Source organism: Periophthalmus magnuspinnatus, chromosome 1 (genome assembly GCF_009829125.3).
Source record: "Periophthalmus magnuspinnatus isolate fPerMag1 chromosome 1, fPerMag1.2.pri, whole genome shotgun sequence".
Classification (NCBI taxonomy): Eukaryota; Metazoa; Chordata; class Actinopteri; order Gobiiformes; family Gobiidae; genus Periophthalmus; species Periophthalmus magnuspinnatus.
This window is the reverse complement of record NC_047126.1, coordinates 34,805,184-34,828,905: the sequence shown is the minus strand read 5'-3', so window position 1 is coordinate 34,828,905 and position 23,722 is coordinate 34,805,184. Positions and strand designations below refer to the sequence as shown.

The window sequence follows — 23,722 nt, the reverse complement described above, 5'->3', positions numbered from 1 at the left end:
CTCCGCGCGGTCACATGATGTGCGACACGTGACGTCAGAGGGGAAACCTGAGGCAGTACTGTGCGTCTGTGGGCCGCTAAAGAAGAAGTGTGCTTTTTAACAGCACAGCTCTATTTATGATTTATTTATTGTGTTTTTGAAGTGTCGCAATGGCGTCAGAGGGTCCTCAAGGTATGTACTCCCGTGTAGTCCCGTGTCTAAAGACTGCTTGTACTTTCGCTCATAACTCCGTTAGCTCTCCACTTGTTGACAAAGATAAGGCAGATATTTCTTTTGTCTTTTACGAGAAGAGAGTCGATACTTTTTAAGAGTTCAAACATGTTCTCTCTTTAAGAGTGGGTGACGTTTTACGATGTATTGTTCTTTGTAGTTTGACTAAAGCCAACACAAACACATGTGACTTTCCACTTTAGTTTTGAGGGAGACTTGTATTTCTGTTTGACTCTGTTTGATTCAAAACCTGCTCTCATCAGAACTGGGACAGCACTTATAAACACTCATTCTTACAAAGCGCTGAGTGTGCAGACATCATCAGAATTGCACACCTTAATATGTTTGTCTTTGTGACTATTACACGTTTATGTTTGTCTTTGTGACTATTACATGTTTATATGTTTGTCTTTGTGACTATTACATGTTTATATGTTTGTCTTTGTGACTATTACACGTTTATATGTTTGTCTTTGAGATTACATGTTCATGTATATGTTAGCTTTAAAGAAGAAGAGGCAGAATAAAACCCTTTCAGTCATAAACAGAACCGTTTGAGCCTGGATTTAAACATTGTTAAAGTAGAGACCTGTCTCACATCTTCAAGAAGACTGTTCCAAGTTTTAGCTGGATAAAGCTGAAACGCTGTTTTCCCAGGTTCCCAGACCTGGTTCATCCTGGTTTAGTCCTGGTTTAGTCCTGGTTTAGTCCTGGCTTAGACCTGGTTTAGTCCTGGTTTAGTCCATGTTAAGTCCTGGTTCAGAATGTTTGAATGTGAGATGTGCTGTATTTGATGTATGTATCATAGATGTACAGGTTTCTCATCCATCTACACCAAACTTATTTACTAAACATCAGCCTGTCCAGGGACTACAGGTGGAAATTAGCATCTATGCTATAACCTGGCACCAAACATCTCTCCTTTTTTTTTTAAGGTCAATGTAATGTTGTGCACTGTCCCTGTTTCAAATAAAAGCATACCATACCATACCATACCATACCAGACCTGGTTTAGTCCTGGCTTAGACCTGGTTTAGTCCTGGCTTAGACCTGGTTTAGTCCATGTTTAGTCCTGGTTTAGACTTGGTTTAGTCCATGTTTAGTCCTGGTTTAGTCCTGGTTTAGTCCTGGTTTAGTCCTGGTTTAGACCTGGTTTAGTCCTGGCTTAGACCTGGTTTAATCCTGGTTTAGTCCTGGTTTAGTTCTGGTTCAGTCCGTGTTTAATCCTGGTTCAGTCCTGGTTCAGTTCATGTTTAGTCCATGTTTAGTCCTGGTTTAGTCCTGGTTTAGTCCTGGCTTAGACCTGGTTTAGTCCTGGTTTAGTCCTGGTTTAGTCCTGGTTTAGTCCTGGTTTAGACCTGGTTTAGTCCTGGCTTAGACCTGGTTTAGTCCTGGCTTAGACCTGGTTTAATCCTGGTTTAGTTCTGGTTCAGTCCGTGTTTAATCCTGGTTCAGTCCTGGTTCAGTTCATGTTTAGTCCTGGTTGAGTCCTAGTTTAGGCCTGGTTTAGACCTGGTTTAATCCTGGTTTAGTCCTGACTCAGTCCTGACTCTGGGGACCAGCAGGGGCCATTCCCTGAGGCCCTCAGACTAGATTGAAAACCTGCCTCTTCTTCCTGGCATTTAACACTAGACAGGGCATCTTGGTGTTTTATTGTTCTGTTCCTGTGTATAATTTTATCTGTATATTTGGGTTTTTTTTCAGCACAAGTTGTTTTAAATGTGCTATAGAAATGAACTTTAACTGAACTGAAGTTTGCATTCTAGACATTCCCTTTTGTGTTGTGTAGCCCCCGATCCTGCAGCTAATAGAGACGTGCTGATAGTGACACGCTGACAGATCCTGGTTACAGCTTTTTTGAGTGATGGACAGGTAGACGTCTCGGTCTTATGTGTTTGAATTTATAAGGAGGACATGAACTGGAAGAGCCTGATTCTTTCAAAGAGGAGACCAGCCGTTCCTGTCGAAAACTGTCACTTGTAGTAATAGGGATTAGTTTGGATTTATTGGTTATCAGTCTTCAATATCCTGCACAGGCCTATGTTTTGTTTTGGCTGATCTGCTGCCTAAAGTATACATACACATGAAGTTTTATTTGAACACTGTAGTGCAAATGGATAACTGCACAAAACAAACGAAGTTTGGGCTGAGTTTAAAGTGAATTTCAGATATATCTTATGCTCTACATACCAGTTAAAAAATATCACCTAGAGCTAATCGGCAATCAGTGGCTCTGGATTCCAAACAATCAGCATCAGCCTTTAACAAAAAAAAACATATCATATATAGGGATGGAATTTAGACTCACAATTATTTTGACCAAAATAATCGTGATTAACGATATTATCACGATAATTATTAAACCAAGGTTTACAGTTTTTTTTTACAAGTTTTTTTTTACAGTGACTTTTAAAAAAAGAAGTCACTAAAACATCAATTGCCATACAATTTGCTGGTCTCTGAGCGATCACCTTTATTGTTTTGTTGCAGGTGAAATTAACAATGAATTTATAATACATGTGTCATTTATATAACTCTTGACTATAAAAAACACATAAACCAACCTGAGAAAACCCCTGAAAAAGGATATGATAAAGGATATGCTGGCATTGCAGCCATCAGCTGTGCAAAATGCTGTTCAGCTACAGTCGACACAAACATGTACAAAACAATCATCAGACAAATACAAACTAAAACAAACTACATTCAATAGTTTATTTCACATGGTATGTTACTTTACGATGGATATTTTCGGCTCAAGTTTGTCAAACTATGCAGGATGGTTGTCTCGTAAATGTGCGCATAAATGTGCGCATAAATGTGCGCATAAATGTGCGCGTAAATGTGCGCGTAAGTTGCTAGTGTTTGGCGTCGGAGACGCAACTTTTTTCCGACAGTCTCTGCAGATTGGTGGCTCATCTTGTTGAGCTTGTTTTTCAAAGCCATAATAATTCCACACATCAGACTTGAGTAGACCATATAAATGTGCGGCGTCATCCGGATGCAGATCCACTGCCTGCTCACTAGCCATGAGCCATAAGCATAGAAGCTAATAGGTTTCATTGCTATGATTGTGGGCAAACACCAGAACTAACATCTAAATGTTGTATTGAAACCGGAAACATGAAGCAGTCTGGTGCCGTAAAGGCGATTATAAAGTGTGTGATGATTATTAAAAAATGCCATGAACGATTAATTGCGGACCTTTTTGATTGCGATTAGTGATATTATTGCATATCATCCCATCCCTAATTATATACTAGTATCAGATATTAATGCCAATACTGAACAATTTTCTGGATCAGATTAGGCATGGGACGATATTGAAATTTGGTGTCACAATTCTCATGGCCAAAATAAGTGCAATTAACAATTATATCACAATAATTATTAAAGTTGCTGACAGTTTAAGTGAGTGAGAGTGAGAAGGTGCTGATCACTGATTGGTTAAGATGGTTGCTAGGCTGCTGCTGGGGAAATAGGGAAAACCTAATGATTAAACTTGCTGTTGATGATCAGAAGATATTCCAGTAGTCCTATTCGCCTTATTGCATTGCCATGGGTGCCACCATAGTCTTTCAGGTTGTATTATTTTGCATAAATCAGTTCTAGGGACTCCAGAGCAGTTTTAAAGCCTCCAGAGACAAGAACATAGAACATTTTACACAAATCATTCCCAAATTCTCCATTGGAATGAATGGGTTTCTGCTGAACCGCAAATGCCACCACATTTGGAGCGTTTGGAGGCAAAAGTGGGCGGAGCCGAGTAAGGTCAATGGAAATGTGCGAAAACACATTTAGGTGTATATGGATGTTTGAAGGACATCAGTGTTTGGTGTTTGTCTCTTCAGGGCGTGTCGTTAGGCCTTTGTTCATTTACTTCTCTTACAATTATGCATAGCTTAATAAAGTAATATTTCAAAATTCATCTATAGTCCTGGTCTAGTCCTGGTTTAGTCCTGTTTCAGTTCATGTTTAGTCCTGGTTTAGTCCTGTTTCAATTCGTGTTTAGTCCTGGTTTAGTCCTGGTTTAGTCCTGGTTTAGTCCTGGTTTAGTCCTGGTTTAGTCCTGGTTTAGTCCTCTTTCAGTTCATGTTTAGTCCTGGTCTAATCCTGGTCTACTTCTGCTCTAGTCCTGGTTTAGACCTGGTTTAGTCCTGGTCTAATCCTGGTCTACTTCTGCTCTAGTCCTGGTTTAGACCTGGTTTAGTCCTGGTCTAATCCTGGTCTAAATCTGCTCTAGTCCTGGTTTAGTCCATGTTTAGACCTGGTTTAGTCCTGGTCTAATCCTGGTCTACTTCTGCTCTAGTCCTGGTTTAGTCCATGTTTAGACCTGGTTTAGTCCTGGTTTAGTCCATATTTCTATATTCATCTGTAGTTCAGTGTAACCTTAAATCTGGCTTGGTGTTTATTTCTGTAATTTCTTGTCCCAAACACAAAATGGCCACCCCTGTGTCCCATCAGTGAGAAGCAGCAGTCTGGAAATACTGTAACATGTGATTTCTAATACGCCTCATTTCTCAATTTGGAGCTAATTACACCTTTGTGTTGCACCTGCTTGTTTTGTCTTTTGTTTTGCACTACATTCAGTTCCTCATCATTCTTTCCAATTTTTATTTGTAGCCAGTTGTCAGTCAAACCGCTGAAAGGAAATGAGGGTTTTCACTTCCACTTTTATTGTGTCTCTATATTTTTGAGTTGAAATTAACCTCTATACTGTACTGAATACTGTAAATACTGGGTACAAGGCTAATGTGAGTTTCTTGCTGATGGGCTTTTAAAGGAGTGACACACCCAAAATGAACAGCATTAACTCTAGGGCCATAGCCTGTATAGAATGAATGAAGGTCATCGAGACTAGCAGTGATAGGGGTTTATTTGGAGCCCAGTTCCATATTTGGAATTCCAATCACGAGTATCATAGCAACTAAGGAGCCAGTCCAGAGCGAGGCTGATGAAGGTAACGTCCCTTCCCGCACGCACTGTGATCACTTCCTGTTTGGAACGCGGTCGCTAGTGGGTTAGCTATGTCTATTTAAACAGTCTATGATGTAGAGTAGCTTTTCTGCCTGAAGATCTAAAAAGGCGAGGTCATGAGGTCATCCATCAGAGCTGTGCTAAAATATGCCAGTAAAAGTTCAAATATCACATAAACAATGAACGTACAAAGGTTAAGGGCAACAGTGGCTCAGTTGGTAGAATGTTTGCCTATTGAGATAAAGGTTGGTGGTTCAATTCCTGCTCTTGACATAAGTGTTGACAGTGTGATTCCAGCTCCCATTTGTGAATGTTTTTGTTGTGTTCTTAGGCTAGATACTCAACTCACCTCACCCCCAGTGTCTGTGAGTGGGTGAGTGGATATCCATATTCTAATTGTTCACATCTCCAAAACAACCCTTTAAATATTTGCTTTTCTTTGGTTTACCTCCGACCTCTGCTACAGGATCTTATATATAGAAAAATACAAAATTACTGATTAAATAATTAAATATGAGCAGAGATGACTGACATGTTTTTCATACCAAACATTTTGAAGCCTGACCTGGAATTTCCTTCATGAGCTCCGAGCTGAGACGCTACAGGGCAGAGACTTGCTGATGTGGCTGTGACTTAGGCATTAGACCGTTGGGAAGGTAACAACACAAAGAACAACAATATAAACATCGATAGAGCTTCAAAGAGGAAATCCCAGAGTGGCTCCACTCGGTGTGAACATGGCCGACCTCGAGTAGAAGGGTTTTGGGCAAAGAAGTGCTCAGATCACGTATGTATGAATGTCCCTGCAGAGCTCCTATTTGACACGTTCGTCTGATGAGGCAGTTTGAGTCAGTCTCCTCCTGCCTCTGTCTGCGCAGATTAGCCCGGGTCTGTCTGCGCAGGTGAGCCCGGGTCTGTATGCGCAGGTGAGCCCAGGTCTGTCTGTGCAGGTGAGTCAGGTCTGTCTGCGCAGGTGAGCCCGGGTCTGTCTGTGCAGGTGAGTCCAAGTCTGTGTGCGCAGGTGAGCCTGGGTCTGTCTGCGTAGCTGAGCAGATGAGCCTGGGTCTGTCTGCGCATATGAGCCCAGGTCTGTCTGTGCAGGTGAGTCTGGGTCTGTCTGAAAAGGTGAGCCCAGGCCTGTCTGTGCAGGTGAGCCCGGGCCTGTCTGCGCAGGTGAGCCCGGGCATGTCTGCGCAGGTGAGCCCGGGTCTCTCTCCAAGCCACCTTAGCTGGCTCCTCTCGACATGGAGGAGCAGCGGGTCTACTCCGAGCTCCTCCCGTGTGACTGAGCTCCTCACCCTATCTCTACGGGAACGCCCAGCCACCCTGCAGAGGAAACTCATTTTGACGGCTTGTATCCGCGATCTTGTCCTTTCGGTCATTACCCAGAGCTCATGACCATAGGTGAGGGTAGGAACAAAGATTGACCTTCTGGCTCAGCTCCTTCTTCACCACAAAGGTCCGATACAGCGACCGCATCACTGCAGACGCTGCACCGATCCGCCTGTCAATCTCACGCTCCATCCTTCCCTCACTCGTGAACAAGACCCCGAGGTACTTGAACTCCACCTGAGGCAAAGACTCTTCACTCATCCGGAGAGGGCTAGCCACCTTCTTCCGGTTGAGAACCATGACCTCGGATTTGGAGGAGCTGATTTTCATCCCAGCCGCTTCACACTCAGCTGCAAACTGTCCCAGTGCCAGTGCAGGTCCTGGCTCGAAGAAGCCATCGGGACAATATTATCAGCAAACAGCAGCGATGAAATCCTATGATCCCCGAACTGGACCCCCTCTGGCCCCTGGCTGCGACTAGAAATTCAGTCCATAAATATAATGAACAACATGCACTGTGCATGTTGGGTATCTATACTGTACTTAAGTACATTTTACAGTGAATACGTTTTACTTTTACTTCAATACATTTGAGAGCAGTATCTGTACTTTCCATTCCACTACATTTTTACACAGGACTGAAAAGTAAAAAGTACTTTTCATATGATTTGAGGAGTTATTTTTACCATATTTGTGGAAACATCCTGACTCAAGTTTTTGAGTTCAAGCTTCAACAAAAATAAATACACAAAATTCATGACAAAAATGAAGAAATGGATTTGTGTTGTTACTGTGACCAAAATCGGTCTCATTTTAATCAGGTAAACAGGCAGTTCAGGTAAAGGATGTTCTGAGGTACACATACTTCTTATAGTGGCACTGTTGTGAAAGTTGTACATTTCTACATTAGTACTGTAAAATATCTGGAAAGTCCTTTGTTGATGTTGGCAAATCATTTACCATAAAACTGGACTTGAGCTTCCTGTCCATGAGCGGAGCATTTTGAGCCTCATGTGACCTACTGCTCTCTGAACACACTCAAACTTCCTTAACTTTTGCTCATGTCACTTTAGGTCAAATGAAAACAATAATTAAAAAGAAGTAACTGTTAACTTCCATGGTGACAGTGCTAATGTCGAATCACTCTTGCTTTACTTTGAAATTCAGTTAAATATTTTACTTGCCACAAATGTAAAAGTAATATATTACATAAAACTGACTCTTATATTTAAGTCCTGTTCTAACGCTGTTCCCTCCTTCAAAACAGACCTGGAATTGTGTTTTGGTTCATTTACACATGTTTGAGTAAAACTATTATTTGTCTACATCTCTAAAGCTCAAAATGCTCTGTTCCACCTTGTGATGTCATGAAGTGGTAGTTTTCAAGTTAACAGGTCCTTTTACCTGTAGTTCAGTAGACTTTGGCAATTCCAGGGCTGAAATGATCCAAAATGATTCTGGTGAAGGTGTATGGAGTTTAAAAACACAGTGGAGCACTTCCTGTATTACCACATGATGACATCACAAGGTGGAACAGAGGGTTTTCAGTTTAAGAGAAGAACTCATTCTAAATATGCAGGGTTTGTGTCACACATGTGTGAATGAAACAAAACACATCGTTTGTGACAAGGAAACATTTGAACAGATCAGAAAACATAGTAATATGGGCCCTTTAAAACAACCTAATATGGGACCCTTAAAACAGTGTAATGAGACCTTTAAAATAACTTAATACGGGCCCTTTAAAACAGCATAATATGGCCCCTTTAAAATAGAGTAATATGGGCCCTTTAAAACAACCTAATATGGGACCCTTAAAACAGTGTAATGAGACCTTTAAAATAACTTAATACGGGCCCTTTAAAACAGCATAATATGGCCCCTTTAAAACAGCATAATATGGCCCCTTTAAAATAGAGTAATATGGGCCCTTTAAAACGTTGCAATATGGGCCTTTAGCAATGTGGGCCCTTTAAAATAGTGTAATATGGGCCCTTTAATAGAGTTAAGATAAGAGATGCCACTTCCTTCAGCATTTGTTGTTCTTTCTCTTTCAGAACGAGAAGGCCTCTCCTGCCCTGTGTCGTACTATGGCTCCACAGACAGCAGTGGGGAACACGACCCCCACCACACGCATGGCAGTGGAAATGGACAAAACCATGTGAAAAACCAACTGGCCCCCCCGTCGGCAGGGTGCTGGGTCGGAACTGACCACAAAGAGGAGGCTCTCCGAAGGAAGCTCAAGTACTTCTTCATGAGCCCGTGTGATAAGTTTCACGCTAAGGGACGCAAGCCTTACAAACTCGTACTACAACTTCTCAAAATTGGCATTGTCACTGCACAGGTAAAGAACACCCAGACTAGGACTGTCAGTGGTATTTATTGACTGTTTATATAAATGGACATAGCTAACCTGGTAGGCACCTCGTTCCAAACAGGAAGTGATCATGAACGCACTTCCAGCTCCATCGACTTTGGCTCCAATTCACTTTCTATGTAAAAACTGTGTCCCCTCTCTCTGTAACTGCTGCTGTCAGACTCGTCATTTTGGACTTAAAATGTTTGTAGTAACCCGCTCTACATGATCCTGGGGTTTTATTTCACTATTGTGTCTGTAAATCAAGATTTGAACATTAATAACAGACAAATCAGGTGCCTTCTTTCCCCATGGTGGCCCCCTCTAGTGTTAACAGTTGTAATTTACAGCATTGCTAAATGCCTGCTCCTATTAAACTAAAGGTGCAGGTGCGAAGGGGCATTACCTTCAACAGCCTCGCTCCCGATTGGCTCTTTAGTTGCTATGATACTCGTGGTCGGAATTCCAAATATGGAACTCTGCTCCAAATTGACCGCTATAACTGTCATCAGCGGTTGGAGTTTACAAACCTCATGTCAAAAAAATTAACTTTAGACACAGGTCCATATTTTGGTTTAGGCCACATGCCGCCTCTATAATGATTTGAACTTTCGCTCTTGTAGCTTTAAGCCATGTTCTAATGCTGTTACCTCCTCAAAAACACACCTGGAGTTGTGTTTTGTTTCATTCACACATGTTACACATTACACATGTAACATTTTATTATTAGTCTGTCTACATCTTCAAAGCTCAAAATGCTCTGTTACACCTTGTGATGTCATGAAGGTGTATGAAGTTTAAAAACACAGTGGAGCACTTCCTGTATTACCACATGATGACATCACAAGGTGGAACAGAGTTTTTTTAGTTTAGGAAAAGAACTCAGCCAAAATATGCAGGGTTTGCGTGTTAAACATGTGTGAATGAAACAAAACACAACTCCAGGTCTGTTTGTGACGAGGAAACGTTATTACACTATTCTCTGATCTGTTCTATGGGTCATCTTTTTCTCTGTGATTAATTTGTAGATAAAATTAGTTCTCACATTGTCTTCTGTCATATAAATAAATACAAATAGAGTCAATCTTTTGAACAGCTCTTTGAAATGAACCATAGCGATTCCATAAAAGAGTCTTCCATCACTACTGTTTTTAATTCTCAGTAATTTCTCAGTAAAAGCATGTGGTGTGGAGCAGAATTCACACTTTGGAGGTCTGGAAACAGCAAAGACAGCAAATCTATTTTGTTTATGTCTAGAAAATAAATAGTGAAAGCAAGTTTTAACAGAAGATTCTGATTGATTAGCTGATTATGTTTTGTAATATTGGCCCTGGCCCAGTTTACATATGAGATGTGCAGTAAAGTCACTTCCTCTGTGATCAGTGTTGGTAAATTCCAATGACGAAAAACCAAACTGCCGCAACTATGGCCAAACTGAAACCAGCCTTGTTTATCTTTAACACATACTGTGGTAAAGACTGAACTGGTATGTGATAAATCTGCATTTGCGTTCACCAAGGCCCATAGTCTGTATAAAGAAGCGGACTAAGTGAGTGTGACGTCACCTACAGTGTTCAGCTCCACATGAAGCTCATCGAAGCTAGCAGTTTATTTGATATACCAAACGCGAGTATCATAGCAACCAAAGAGCCAATCAGGAGCTGCTTTAGCAGGGAGCAGGCACTTAGCAACGCTGTCAGTCAAATCTGTCAATCAACGCTGTGACCTCAGGGAAAGAAGGCCCCTGATTTGCCTGTTATTAATGGTCATATCTTGATTTACAGATACATTAGTGAAATAAAAACCCAGGATTGTGTAGAGCGGGTTAATACGAACATTTAAGACAAAAATGACAAGTCTGACAGCAGCAGTTACAGAGAGAGGGGACACGGTTTTTACATAGAAAGTGAATTGGAGCCAGAGTTGATGGAGCTGGACGTGTGCCCATGATCACTTGCTATTTGTAACACAGTGGCTAGTAGGTTAGCTATGTCCATTTATATATACAGTCTAGAGCCAAAACTCAGACTTTGTTATCCCTGAAAAGAGATCAACTCAACTCAGAGTTTTCAATTTCACAGAGAGTCTGTCACCATGGTAACTCACTCTGTTAACCTAACCTGGTCCAGAGCAGAGTTTATTCCTTTAACCCCAAGTTTAACCAGCTTCTGAAGGAGAGCTCTGATTGGACAGCCTCAGCTCCTGAAGGAAAGCTCTGATTGGACAGTCTCTGCTCCTGACGGAGAGCTCTGATTGGACAGTCTCTGCTCCTGAAGGAGAGCTCTAATTGGACAGCCTCAGCTCCTGAAGGAAAGCTCTGATTGGACAGTCTTCTCCTGATGGAGAGCTCTGATTGGACAGTCTCTGCTCCTGAAGGAGAGCTCTGATTGGACAGACTCTGCTCCCGAAGGAGAGCTCTGATTGGACAGTCTCATCTCTGATGAATTTATTTCCACTTTTATACATTTTGTTTTTATGTGTAATTTATAATACATTTCTTTGTTTATATAAGTTTTGTCGAGTTTATCATCTTTATATCAAACAAACAGGCCTATTCATTGAGTTAATTCTTGCCTTAATATGAACTCAGTAAATGTATTTAATGTCACATATAAAAGTATAGTTTATGTTACTACACTCCACATAGTCACATATAAAAGAACTTTAGCTGAGGGTGTGCAAAATGACTTAAAGTTTAAAAATAGTATTTAATGAGCTTCAAAAGTGTAAAAATATAATGTGTTTTAATTAATCATAATTATTCATTAAAGTATTACTTCTCAAAACTGAATTTAACCAGTCCACGGTCATAAGACTTCCTGTACCTCTAAGATGGACGCCTCCTTTGCCATAGTGAATACTCATTTCCAGGATCCATTGATTGTGGCTTTTCTCATCAGCTAAATTAAAGTGACCAAACTGAGTCAGGAAGTAAACTCTGCATTAGTTTGACCTGCTTTTTGATACAGGGCTCTAGAAGAAATGAAAATGTGACTAAAATACACTGCCTGGTCAAAAAAAAAGTAATCACCAAAAAGAAGGTCACACACTACACCTTTAGCTTTGATTATGGCATGCATTCGCTGTGGCATTTTTTCGATAAGCTTCTGCAATCTCACAAAATTTATTTTATTATTTATTTTCACCAAGATGTTGCATTGATGATGTTAGAATCTGACCGCTGCACAAAGCCTTCTCCAGCACATCCCAAAGATTCTCAATGGGGTTAAGGTCTGGACTCCCTGAACCACTCTTTCACAATTTGAGCCCGATGAATCCTGGCATTGTCATCTTGGAATATGCCCGTGACATCAGGGAAGAAAAGAATCCATTGATGGAATAACCTGGTCATTCAGTATATTCAGGTGTCAGCTGACCTCATTCTTTGAGCACAGACTGTTGCTGAACCTAGACCTGACCAACTGCAGGAGGCTCGTACCTATTTGCTTAGTTAAATCCAGGTGGCAACTTTTTTTTGGCCAGTAAGTGCAGCTTCACAATGTACAAAATTATTATTTTTTCTACCTGCAGTTGGTGCTGTTTGGCCTCAGTAACCAGGTGGTGGTGACTTTTAAAGAAGAAAACACGATGACCTTCAAGAATCTGTTCCTCAAAGACTATGATGAGTCAACAGATGATGGCTTTGCAGTTTACACTCAGAATGACGTCTATGACCACATGTTTTACACCGTGGACCAGGTTTGGCTTCATTACAAACCACAAAAGTACATGTTTGGAGTGCTTGCGTGTTTTTAACTGCTCTGTTTTCTCCCTGTAGTACTTGGCCTTGCCTGAGACCACAATAGGGCGCTATGCCTACGTGTATGGTGTGGGTGTGAATGGCAGTGCTCTGTCCCTGTGCCAGCAGTACTACAAGAAGGGGCACATAGATCCCACCAATGACACTTTCGATATAGACCCTCTCGTCATCACAGGTAAATGCACAAAGTAATGTGGTATTTTGTCTGAACTTTAAACTGTTTGGTTCGGGTATTTATCCATGTTCAAGTTGTTTATTTTCATTGGGCCTCTGAAGTTGTATTTGGAGTGATTCATGTTTGAGTAATCTTTAATAGCTTATTTTCAAGATGCCATTTTGTCGATCTACCCCTGTTTAACCTCCACCGATACACACCAACTACAACGTACACACCCACCGTGATGTATGTACTTCCGTCTCCAGTTTTATTTCCTTAATTGTAGGGTTTGAAGCGTTGTGCAATCATTTTGGTAAAAAAAATTTTAAAAGAGGGAGACTGTTCCAGAGTCTGGGACCAGCTACAGCGAGAGTCCAATTTCCCACAACGCTCAGCTACAACTGAAGCTCATAGAGGCTAGCAGCTATAGGGACAATTTGGAGTAGAGTTTCATATTTGGAATTCAGACAGCGAGTATCATAGCAACCAAAGAGCCAATCCAGAGCAAGGCTGTTGAAGATAACACCCCCTTCCAGCTCACACCACTGGTTTAGCAGGGAGCGGGTGCTTAGCAACGCTATCAATCAAACCTGTTGGTAATGCTAGCAGGAGGGGAAAGAAGGCTCCTGATTTGTCTGTTATTAATGTTCATATCTTGATTTACAGACACAATGGCGAAATAAAAATGCCAGGATCATATAGAGCGGGTTAATAAGAACATTTTAAGACCAAAATGACAAGTCTGACAGTAGCAGTTACAGAGAGAGGGGTCACAGTTTTTTACATAGAAAGTGAATTGGAGCCAGATTCATTGGAGCCGGAAGTACACCCATGATCACTTCCTATTTGGAACGCAGCGGCTAGCAGGTTAGCTATATATATTTATATAAACAGTCTGTGTCTGATCCCCTCTAGTTTTTCTGCTGATGTCAAAGTTGAACATGGGCAGACAGACACTCAGAGAAACAGGGAGGAGCCAACACATGGAGACATTTAAAAATCAAAAACAGAAATAGGATATATCCTCACACACTTTCTGTTCTATCTGTGTGTGTTCAGATTGTGTTGGAGTGAACCCTTTGGCAGTCCCGTCAGTTCCTCTCACGAACACCTACAGGAACTTCACCCTTAAATTCCACAAGTAAGCTTTTTTTTCTACTTAGTCATACTTCTGTGTGCTTTAAAATGTGTCTGTACAAAGTGCTTTCTTCTTGTCTGGGTCTTGACTCTTTCTCCCGTGACAGGCTCATTAACGTCACGATCCAGTTCCAACTAAAGGCCATCAACATCCAGACCATCATCAACAGTGAGATCCCAGACTGCTACACTTTTTCTATTACTGTGAGTGTGTCTTTGAATCCACATAAATAATCATATCTTTTGGTCGTTACTTAATTTTCCTAAAATGTTCATAACAAAAAGGACAAAAATATTGTTCTATTGTTTTGCTTCTCGTGTTTTTTTTCTAACTACATTGTACATTTAGAATATTTTTTGGGGGGGATAATCATTTACTTTCAATATTATTATTTATCATACTACAAATGTGTTATTGTGACAGGTATCTGTGTAGCCCCTCAGTCGTCCAGGTTTGATCCATAGCAAACAACGGTTTGATCCATAGTAAACAACGGTTTAAATCTGTCAACTGGACAAATCGTTGTAGGAGTGAAGACGTTTCACTGCTCATCCAAGCCACTTCTTCAGTTCTGGTCAGAATGCTGGTGGCCACTGCCTTAAATCTATCTAAGGGGAGGGGCTAACTACACTGAAACTGTAAACAGCTTTTGTTTCCAGTTTCAGCTGAGACTACCCTATTCAGCCCTCCTCCTTTGAAGATAGTGAAGTCCAGATCTTAGCCAGAGAAAAGAAATGGTTTGAGAGAGGAATTAAAGAAGCAATTTTTGTTAGGAAAGAGTTTTTTTTTATTTTTTTTATTTCAGGGACAATGCACATTAATAAACATTTGCATGTAAATATGCCAGAATTAGCCCGAGGGCTATTTTTCATCCGTAGTCCCGGGACAGGTGTAAAATGTCAACCTGTAGGAAATAAAATACAATAGAATAAAAACAAGGTTATTATTTACACTCTAAAATCATTCTTACATACAGTCGCATACAACTCCATTCTTATAGTCATAAAACCACATTCAGCCACATACATTCATATTCAGCCACAAACACAACATACCGTTGTCTACATACACACACAGACACAAACAGACATACAACAAAACTCAAACAGAGGCAGGATGGAGACAGGAGCATCGAGAGGTGGATGTTAGTGGTGACAAGATTGATTTTCAATTAACTATTTCTTTAACTGTAATTTAAATTAGGTGTAAGTGGGGAGACTTCTAATTGTGGTGGGGGTGGTGTTCCAGTCATGGGCAGCTTTCACAGAGAAGGTGGTTTGGCCAAAGAGACTTTTTCTGAGTGGGATGATGCAGTCCCCTCTCGATGCCCCTCTGGTTCTTTTGTGGTCAGAGGTCCTGATGTGAATAAACTGTGTGAGTGGAGGAGATGACAAGCCATGAATGATTTTATATACACAGAGACAGAGATGAGCATATTTGACCATGTTTTCCCAGTTCAGTAGAATGTGTTTTTGGAGGATTGGACCGTGGTGATAAGAGTGTGGTTTCCGATCGAGAGTTTTGATAGTCCATTTATAAAGAGAGTGGATGGGTTTTAGAGCTGTAGAAGTTGAGTGAGAGCAGACAGTGAGACAGTAAGTGATATGGGAAAGTATCATGGAATGTATGAACATTTTGGCTGACTGTATGGACATTTGAGGTCAAATGTGTCGAAAATTGCTGAGTATCCTTCCTTAAACAGAAATGGGGGCTGAGACATAATCTCTGCCCCATCTACAACTCCATCCTCAGACCCAGAACAATGAGAACAATAGCAGGGTCGTTAAGGGCTGTTTGTTTACAGTTTCTGTTTGTTGCCTAGGTTTGTTACCTGAGTCAGGCCCTTAATGGGTGCTCTCACATCTATTAGCTTACTGACTATTGGCATACTGGCTAGCATTATTGTTTTCCTTGTTTAGGTTTAGGTCCTAGAATGGATTTACAAAAAGGAGATAAATGACACCTAAGGCATCTCATTCCCATTCAAAGTTGCATTATTTTTCGTAACAAAAACGGTCTCTTTAACTCCCTTCTCAAGCCATTTCTTTTCTTTGGTTAAGATCTATCTTCAAAGGAGTGGTTAGTGCTTTTGAGATGGAGGTGAACAGCAGATTATAGTCCAGAGCTACTCTTGCGACTATGCTATTTTAACACCTTAATAACATATCGAGTTGTGCTAATGTTTTTTGCAATTTAAAATGTGCAAATTAAAACATAATGATAGATGGGAGTCAGAGATGAGAACTATAGATACACTCTCCATCGGGTGCTTGAGAGCTCATGGGAGTTTGCCCAACCACTCTGCATGTTCTTTGTGGATCTGGAGAAAACATTCGACCGTGTCCCTTTGTGGTGTCCTTTGGGGGGGTGCTCTGGGAGTATAGGGTCTCTTTGCTAAGAGCTGTCCAGTCCCTGTATGACCGGAGCAGGAGCGTTGCCGCAGTAAGTCAGACCTGTTCCACCGGTTCTGTTCATTATATTTATGGACAGAATTTCTAGGCGCAGTCAGGGGCCGGAGGGGGTCTGGTTCGGGAACCACGGGATTTCATCTCTGCTGTTTGCAGATGATGTTGTCCTGATGGCTTCATCGAGCCAGGACCTGCAGCACTGGGGCGGTTTGCAGCCGAATGTGAAGCGGCTGGGATGAGAATCAGTTCCTCCAAATCCAAGGCCATGATTTTTTTCCGGAAAACGGCGGCTTGCCCTCTACGGGTGGGTGAGGAGTCTCTCGATTTACCAGTCAGTCTACGTTCCTACCCTCACCTGTGGTCATGAGCTCTGGGTAATGACTGAAAGGACAAGGTCGCGGATACAAGTGGCCAAAATGGGCTTCCTCCGCAGGGTGTCTGGGCGCTCCCTTCGAGATAGGGTGAGGAGCTCAGTCACACGGGAGGAGCTCGGAGTAGAGCCACTACTCCTACATGTCAAGAGGAGCCAGCTGAGATGGCTCGGGTATCTGCTCAGAATGCCTCCTGTACGCCTCCCTAGGGAGAGGTTCTGGGCATGTCCCACCAGGAGGAGGCCTCGGGGAAGACCCAGGACACGCTGGAGGGACTATGTCTCTCGGCTGGCCTGGGAATGCCTTGGGATCCCACCTGAGGAGTTGGAGGACGTGTCTGGGGTGAGGGAAGTCTGGGAGTCCCTGCTTAGACTACTGCCCCCGGCGACGCGGCTCTGGATAAGCAGAAGAAAATGGATGGATGGACATACAAAAACACTAAAACAATAGAATACAAATGTACCGGTCAGTTGGTGTTAAAAGTAGCAATGTTTTTGTGTCATTTACCCTGCAGATAGTCCTGGACAACAAAGCTCACAGCGGCAAAGTGAAGATTTGGCTGGAGAATGACGCATCTATAAAAGAGTGTAAAGACCCGAGTGTCTCAGGCCAGGGTAGGTTCAGTGTCCATACAGAGTCACACGAGTTCACAATCTCTGACGACACTTGATGGACATGTTGATGTTGTTCACAGCGGAGAACTACACTCGTGTGGCGTTTGACGTCATCGTGGCTATAGTGTGTTTGCTGTCTCTGCTTCTGTGTGGCCGCTCCGTATTAAGAGGGATTATCCTACAGCAGGTATGAACCACAGTACAGACAAACCTTGCACACTTGTATGCTTTTTGAATTTTTGTATTTCTGTTGTTGATGTAGGCTGTTTATATAAATGATTATAGCTAATGCTTTAAACATCGTGTTCCGAATAGGAAGTGATCATGGGCGCACTTCCAGCTCCATCGGCTCCAGCTCACTTTCTACTGAAAACTGTGGCCCCCCTCTCTGTAACTTCTGCTGTCAGACTTGTTATCTTGGTCTTAAATGTTCGTATTACCCCGCTCTACATGATCGTGGGTTTTTTATTTTACTATTGTGTCTGTAAATCAAGATATGAACATTAATAACAGACAAATCAGGCGCCTTCTTTCCCTGAGGTCGTTCCTGCTAGCGTTAGCAACAGGTTTGATTGACAGGGTTGTTAAGCGCCTGCTCCCTGCTAAATCAGCAGTGCGGGCAGGAAAAGGCGTTACCTTCATCAGCCTCACTCCTGATTGGCTCTTTGTTTGCTATGATACGGTAGAAATTCCAAATATGGAACTCTGCTCCAAATTGGCAGCTATAGGTGCTAGCCTCAGTGAGCTTCATTTGACGGGAGCGGTGGGTGACGTTGCACTCACTCAATCCACTTTTGTATACAGTCTGTGGTTGCTATGTATAACTTTTCTTATTGCCGTCATTTCATTCAGGAGTTTGTCCAGTTTTTCAAAGAGTGCATGGATCGTAAGGTGTGCTGGTCAGACCGTCTGGAGTTCATTAACACCTGGTACATTCTCCTCATCATCAGTGACATCTTCACCCTCATCGGCACGTTTATCAAAATTGGAATAGAGTCGAAGGTAAGTGTCACCTTAATATTTAAAGGTCCTATTTTACACAAAACTGACTCTTGTAGCTTTAAGTCATGTTCTAATGCTGTTCACTCCTCAAAAACAGGTCTGGAGTTGTGTTTTGTTTCATTCACACATTCACATGTTTGAATAACACTTTATTATTAGTCTGTCTACATTTTCAAAGCTCAAAATGCTCTGTTCCACCATGTGATGTTATGCAGTGGTAGTTTTCAAGTTAACAGCTCCTTTTACCTTTAGTTCAGTAGAGATTGGTAACTCCAGGTCTGAAATGATCAAAACTATTCTAGTGAAGGTGTATGAAGTTTAAAACACAGTGGAGCATGAGAGAAGAACTCTAAAATATGCAGGGTTTGTGTGTTAAACATGTGTGAATGAAACAAAACACAACTCCAGGTCTGTGACGAGGAAACAACATTAGAACAAAGATCAGAGAATAGAGTAATATGGGCCCTTTAAATATACTTTTTTATTGGGCAACAGTGGCTCAGTTGGTTGAGCATTTGTCCACTGATCTGTAGGTGTATGAATGTGTGTGTGAATGGGTGAGTGGTTCCTTGATGTAAAGCGTTTTGAGTGACTTGAAGGTGGAAAAGTGCTGTAAAAAATTGTGACAGTTTACGATTTATTTCATTACAAATAAAATCTATTGGCAGAATTTCTCCACTTACGACCTCTGTGGAATTCTGCTGGGAACCTCCACTCTCCTTGTGTGGGTCGGGGTCATTCGGTACCTGACCTTCTTCCAAAAGTACAATGTAGGTTCATGTTTTTATATTACAGTTCTAGTCATTTCAACACACCCACTCCTTCAATGTTTCTTTTCTTTATTTTTTACCACTTTCTACATTTTATACACAGAAGACATCAAATATATAAAGAAAGATATGTGGAGTTATGTAGCAGAGAAAAAAAGTTGAAATCTTCAAAGTCTCCACCCTTTGTTTTGTTGAAAGTTATTTAGTAACTGGTTTAGTCCTGGTTTAGTCCTGGTTTAGTCTTGGTTTAGTCCTGGTTTAGTCCTACTTTAGTCCTGGTTGAGACCTAGTTTAGTCCATGTGTAGTCCTGGTTTAGTCCTATTCTATTTTTGGTTAAGACCTAGTTTAGTCCTGGTTTAGACCTAGTTTAACCCTGGTTTACTCCTGATTTAGTACCGGTTTAGACTTAGTTTAGTCCTAATTTAGTCCTGGTTTAGACCTGGTTTAGTCCTGGTTTATATTTGATGTCTTCTATGTGTGTATATAAAATGTAGAAAGTAGTAAAAATACACAAAATACAATGAGGGGGCATGTCCAAACTTTTGACTGGTAGTATACATATATAAATATCTGATACTCCTGTTTCTGCCATTAAAGATCCTGATTGTGACCCTTCGCGCTGCTTTTCCAAACGTCATACGGTTCTGCTGCTGTGTGGCCGTCATCTACCTCGGTTATTGCTTCTGTGGCTGGATCGTCCTCGGACCTTATCACATAAAGGTAAAGAACCAACTGTGTCTAGGACATTTACTCTTTCATTTGGTGGTGACCACAGACTGTATAAAGAAGTGGACTAAGTGAGTGTGACATCACCCACAGAGTTCGGTTCCAGTTAAATGAAGCGAGGCTAGCAGTTATAAGGACAATCTGGAGCCGCATTCTATATTTGAAACTCTTACTGCGAGTGTCTTAGCAACCAAAGAGCCAATCCAGAGCACACTGTTGAAGGAACCACCCCTTTAAGCCTCCACGGCTGGTTTAGCAGGAAGCGGGCACTTAGCAGCACTGTCAATCAAACCTGTTGCTAACGCTAACAGGAGTGACCTCAGGGAAAGAAGGCGCCTGATTTGTCTGTTATTACTGGTCATATCTAGATTTATGGGCAAAATGGCAAAATAAAAACCCCAGGATCATGTAGAGCAGGTTAATACGAACATTTAAGACCAAAATCACATGTCTGACAACAGCAGTTACAGAGAGAGGAACAAATTTTTTCAAGGTTAAGTGAATTAGAGCCAGAATCGATGGAGCCGGATGCGTTCCCATGATCACTTCCTATTTGGGATGCGGTGGCTAGCAGGTTAGCTAAGTCTATTTATATATACAGTCTATGGTGGTATTCAGAATACAGTTACTTTTCTAAAATCAAAGGAATACACTGCCGCACTCTATCACGCAATTTAGGCTTGTGGTACATGTGAGATTTTTCTTCTCCAGTCAGTGATTAAGAAACGCAGAACAAACAGTGAAACAAACATAAAGCTGTTTTTAATCCTATGTTGCATCTTTACTCTATAATTTAAATGCAACTCCATGTAAAAGTATTTTAAGTACTCTGATTGGTACATGTAACAGAACATGTTACAAAATGGATATCAGTATTTTGTAACTAAATACATTTCAAAGTATTCGTCCCATAACTGCTTATTAATCATGGTAAATGTGGTTTCACTTTCAGTTTCGTTCGTTGTCTATGGTGTCTGAGTGTCTGTTTTCCCTGATCAACGGAGACGACATGTTTGTGACATTTGCGGGTCTGAGAGACAGCAGCGCCCTCGTGTGGCTGTTCAGTCAGGTCTATCTCTACACCTTCATCTCCCTCTTCATCTATATGGTGCTGTCTCTGTTCATCGCTCTCATCACAGGAGCATACGAGACCATCAAGGTACACATTGAGCCGCAATGAACTTCTGTATTTACAATATTAAGACAGGGTTTCCTATGAGTCCTGGAAATTCTGGAAAACCAGTTTTCCAGAATTTCCTGTTTTCCAGACATGAAAAATGCCTGGAAAATGAGGAAGAAAATGCCAAATGTCCTAGAAAATATATAGTTTGTCCTTGAAAGTCTCCACACTTTGCTTTGCTGTTTTATTGGATCAGATTAATACAGACTTTTACTGCCACCTACTGGAGCAGTTGGGTAAAAAAAAAAAAAAAGCTTTAAAATCCACCAAAATTGTAAAAACCCTGTGTGAACTTCTTATTTGTCTGTTTAATATTTTTTTCATCTTTTTTTGTTTTCTGGTTATTCCAGCATCAAACACAGGAGCCCATCCACATCACAGACCTACATGCCTTTATAGCCGAGTGCACCGATGCTCCGAGCTCGGGGAAGTTCAGGGGTCTGGAAACATCACCATGTTCGTTCTTCTGCTGCTGTGACAGGTGATATGTCTGGACGATAGCAGATCGACATACGTCCTGGTTTCATTCTTGTAAATCTTGCATTTTCTTTATATTTCTCAGAACCACCACATATGAAGATGTCCTTTTGGTGAACTGAAAACAACCTCAGTGACCTCAGGCGTGTCACTACCTCCCTCTAGTGGCCATAGGGACACATTGCTTCAGAATGTGCCACTGTAAGATGGGCCAAATCACTAAAACAGCAGCTGCTTAAACTGAACGTTTTAACACATTTTAATGTACAAACACAGGGTTCAAAGTTCATTCATTTATAAAACATGTGATGAAACATGTATATTGTATTTTCAAATGTTTCATCGGAAACAGTGTCAAACCGGATGTGAGCGTTATGGCTCTGAACAGCACTTTTAACTGCACACCTCAATGTATTTTAATAGAATATGAAGTCATCCCATTCAAAGTGATCACTGCCAAAGCAAAGTAAATGCTCCCTCTGGAGATTCCTAACCTGCAGGAAATAAATAGGACACTACAAAAGCTGATGTACTTTAAGCTCGCTGTTTCATGACTTTTCTGTGGGGCAGAGCAGCGTGATGCAGACATGACTGGGATCCTGACATTTTTCCATTTTTATTATCGTTTATTGTTTTTTGTAAGATTTCAATGCTCATTTTAATATGAGTTGTGCCAATAATATAATAGATTATAAATAGGTTAAGTAATGCTTTTAGGCTGTGTAGTGGATCTGCCTTTGTTTTCCGGACACAGTGTTTTTACTCGTATATATTTGTACATGTGCGCTATGTACCTGATATCATGACTACTCTATTTTCATGCAGCACTTGAAGTTTTACTTGAAGCCAAATGAAAGGATCATTTTACTGTTTGTGCTGTGTGTACTGAATGATTCAGATTATTAAATACAGTCTATGTTTCCAGAGTCAGGAGGGGGCGCACTTCCACATGTATCTGTTTGGTTTACTTGCTGCACACTATCGCTCTTAATAACCCTGTGTTAGAGAGAGGAGGTGATGCATGGATCAGTGATGGGACTTTCGGCTCTTTTTTTAGGATCCGAATCTTCAAAAGACACGCTCTTTTACTATTTATTTATATGACAGAAGCCAATGTGAGAACTCATTTTATCTACAAACTGATCCCAGAGAGACACAGCCAAGGCTTAAATGGGTTTAAACTGAGAGTGGGAGTGAGTTTGCCTCTTCGAATGCAGAATTAAAATAAAACGTTGCATTACAATACTAATTTTAAAATTGTTATTATGAAGCCATGTGTTTTTTTGTGCATCTCTCACTCTTGTCGCCTGCTCTGCCTTTGTGCTGATCTTTGTGTTGGTTCAGTGTTAATCAGTGTAAAAATGCAGACAAATTAGAAAGAAAAAAAATTTGGCTATTTCAAAAAATGAAATCCAGATCCAACTATTCACATTAAGGAGCCGTTCAAAAGAGCAGACTCTTTCATGAGCATCACATCACTAGCATGAAGACAGTGCTGTGTTGTGTAGTTTGGACACGCGGCCCCCGGGCCCCGTTCTGCGGCTGTGTTCTGTCTCGTGGCCAGTTCCAGACGGTCCAAAATGATGAGGTCATTTCCTGCTTCTGGAACTGGATAGACACAGCAGTGACCAATGATGTAATGTAACAATGTCAAAGTAGTAAAGTACTGTACACAAGTAAAGTACAGATATCTAAAAATGTGTACTTAAGTATTTTTACATTATCGTTCTACTCCACACATTTTTAGCAGGACTGAAAAGTAAAAGTATTTTTTATTATTGTGTGAGACCTGCGGAAAAGGCTGAGGGTTTGTTTTTAATACATTCAGAATTTGAGCAAAACAAAAATATTCAAATAAAAACAGAAAAAAAAGATCCAGTTGTTTCTGTTTTCTCAAAATTCAGCTCAAATCTTTATCAAAATCACTACATTTGAAGCTTCATAAGACTTAAAATCTATGACAAATATTTCTTACTCTTTAAATACATTTTTAAGCAGGTACTTTAATACTTTTACATAAGGGTCCTATATGATACAAAACTGACTCTCGTGAGCTATATGTTATGTTCTGTTACAGTTCCCTCCTCAAACACAGACCTGCAGTTGTGTTTTGTTTCATTCACACATGTTTGAGTAACACTTTATTATTAGTCTGTCTACATCTCCAAAGCTCAAAACTTACTTAACGTCACATTTTAAAATCAAATTTGAATGCCTCCTCAGGTTTACCGTTGCCATGGTGA

The 23,722-nt window shown here is 41.0% G+C and overlaps 1 protein-coding gene across 1 annotated transcript; it reads left to right on the top strand.

Moving 5' to 3' along the window:
• Positions 1–16: 16 nt before the first annotated feature.
• On the top strand, positions 17–23,325 carry mcoln1a (mucolipin TRP cation channel 1a). Its single transcript, XM_033967203.2, has 14 exons — positions 17–171; positions 8,577–8,863; positions 12,407–12,574; positions 12,654–12,810; positions 13,852–13,933; positions 14,037–14,133; positions 17,224–17,323; positions 17,404–17,510; positions 18,176–18,325; positions 18,994–19,095; positions 19,694–19,816; positions 20,775–20,981; positions 21,353–21,483; positions 21,565–23,325. Exons 1-14 carry the CDS (start codon positions 150–152, stop codon positions 21,599–21,601), a joined length of 1,770 nt encoding a protein of 589 aa, XP_033823094.1. The 5' UTR covers positions 17–149; the 3' UTR covers positions 21,602–23,325.
• The last annotated feature ends 397 nt before the right edge of the window (positions 23,326–23,722 follow it).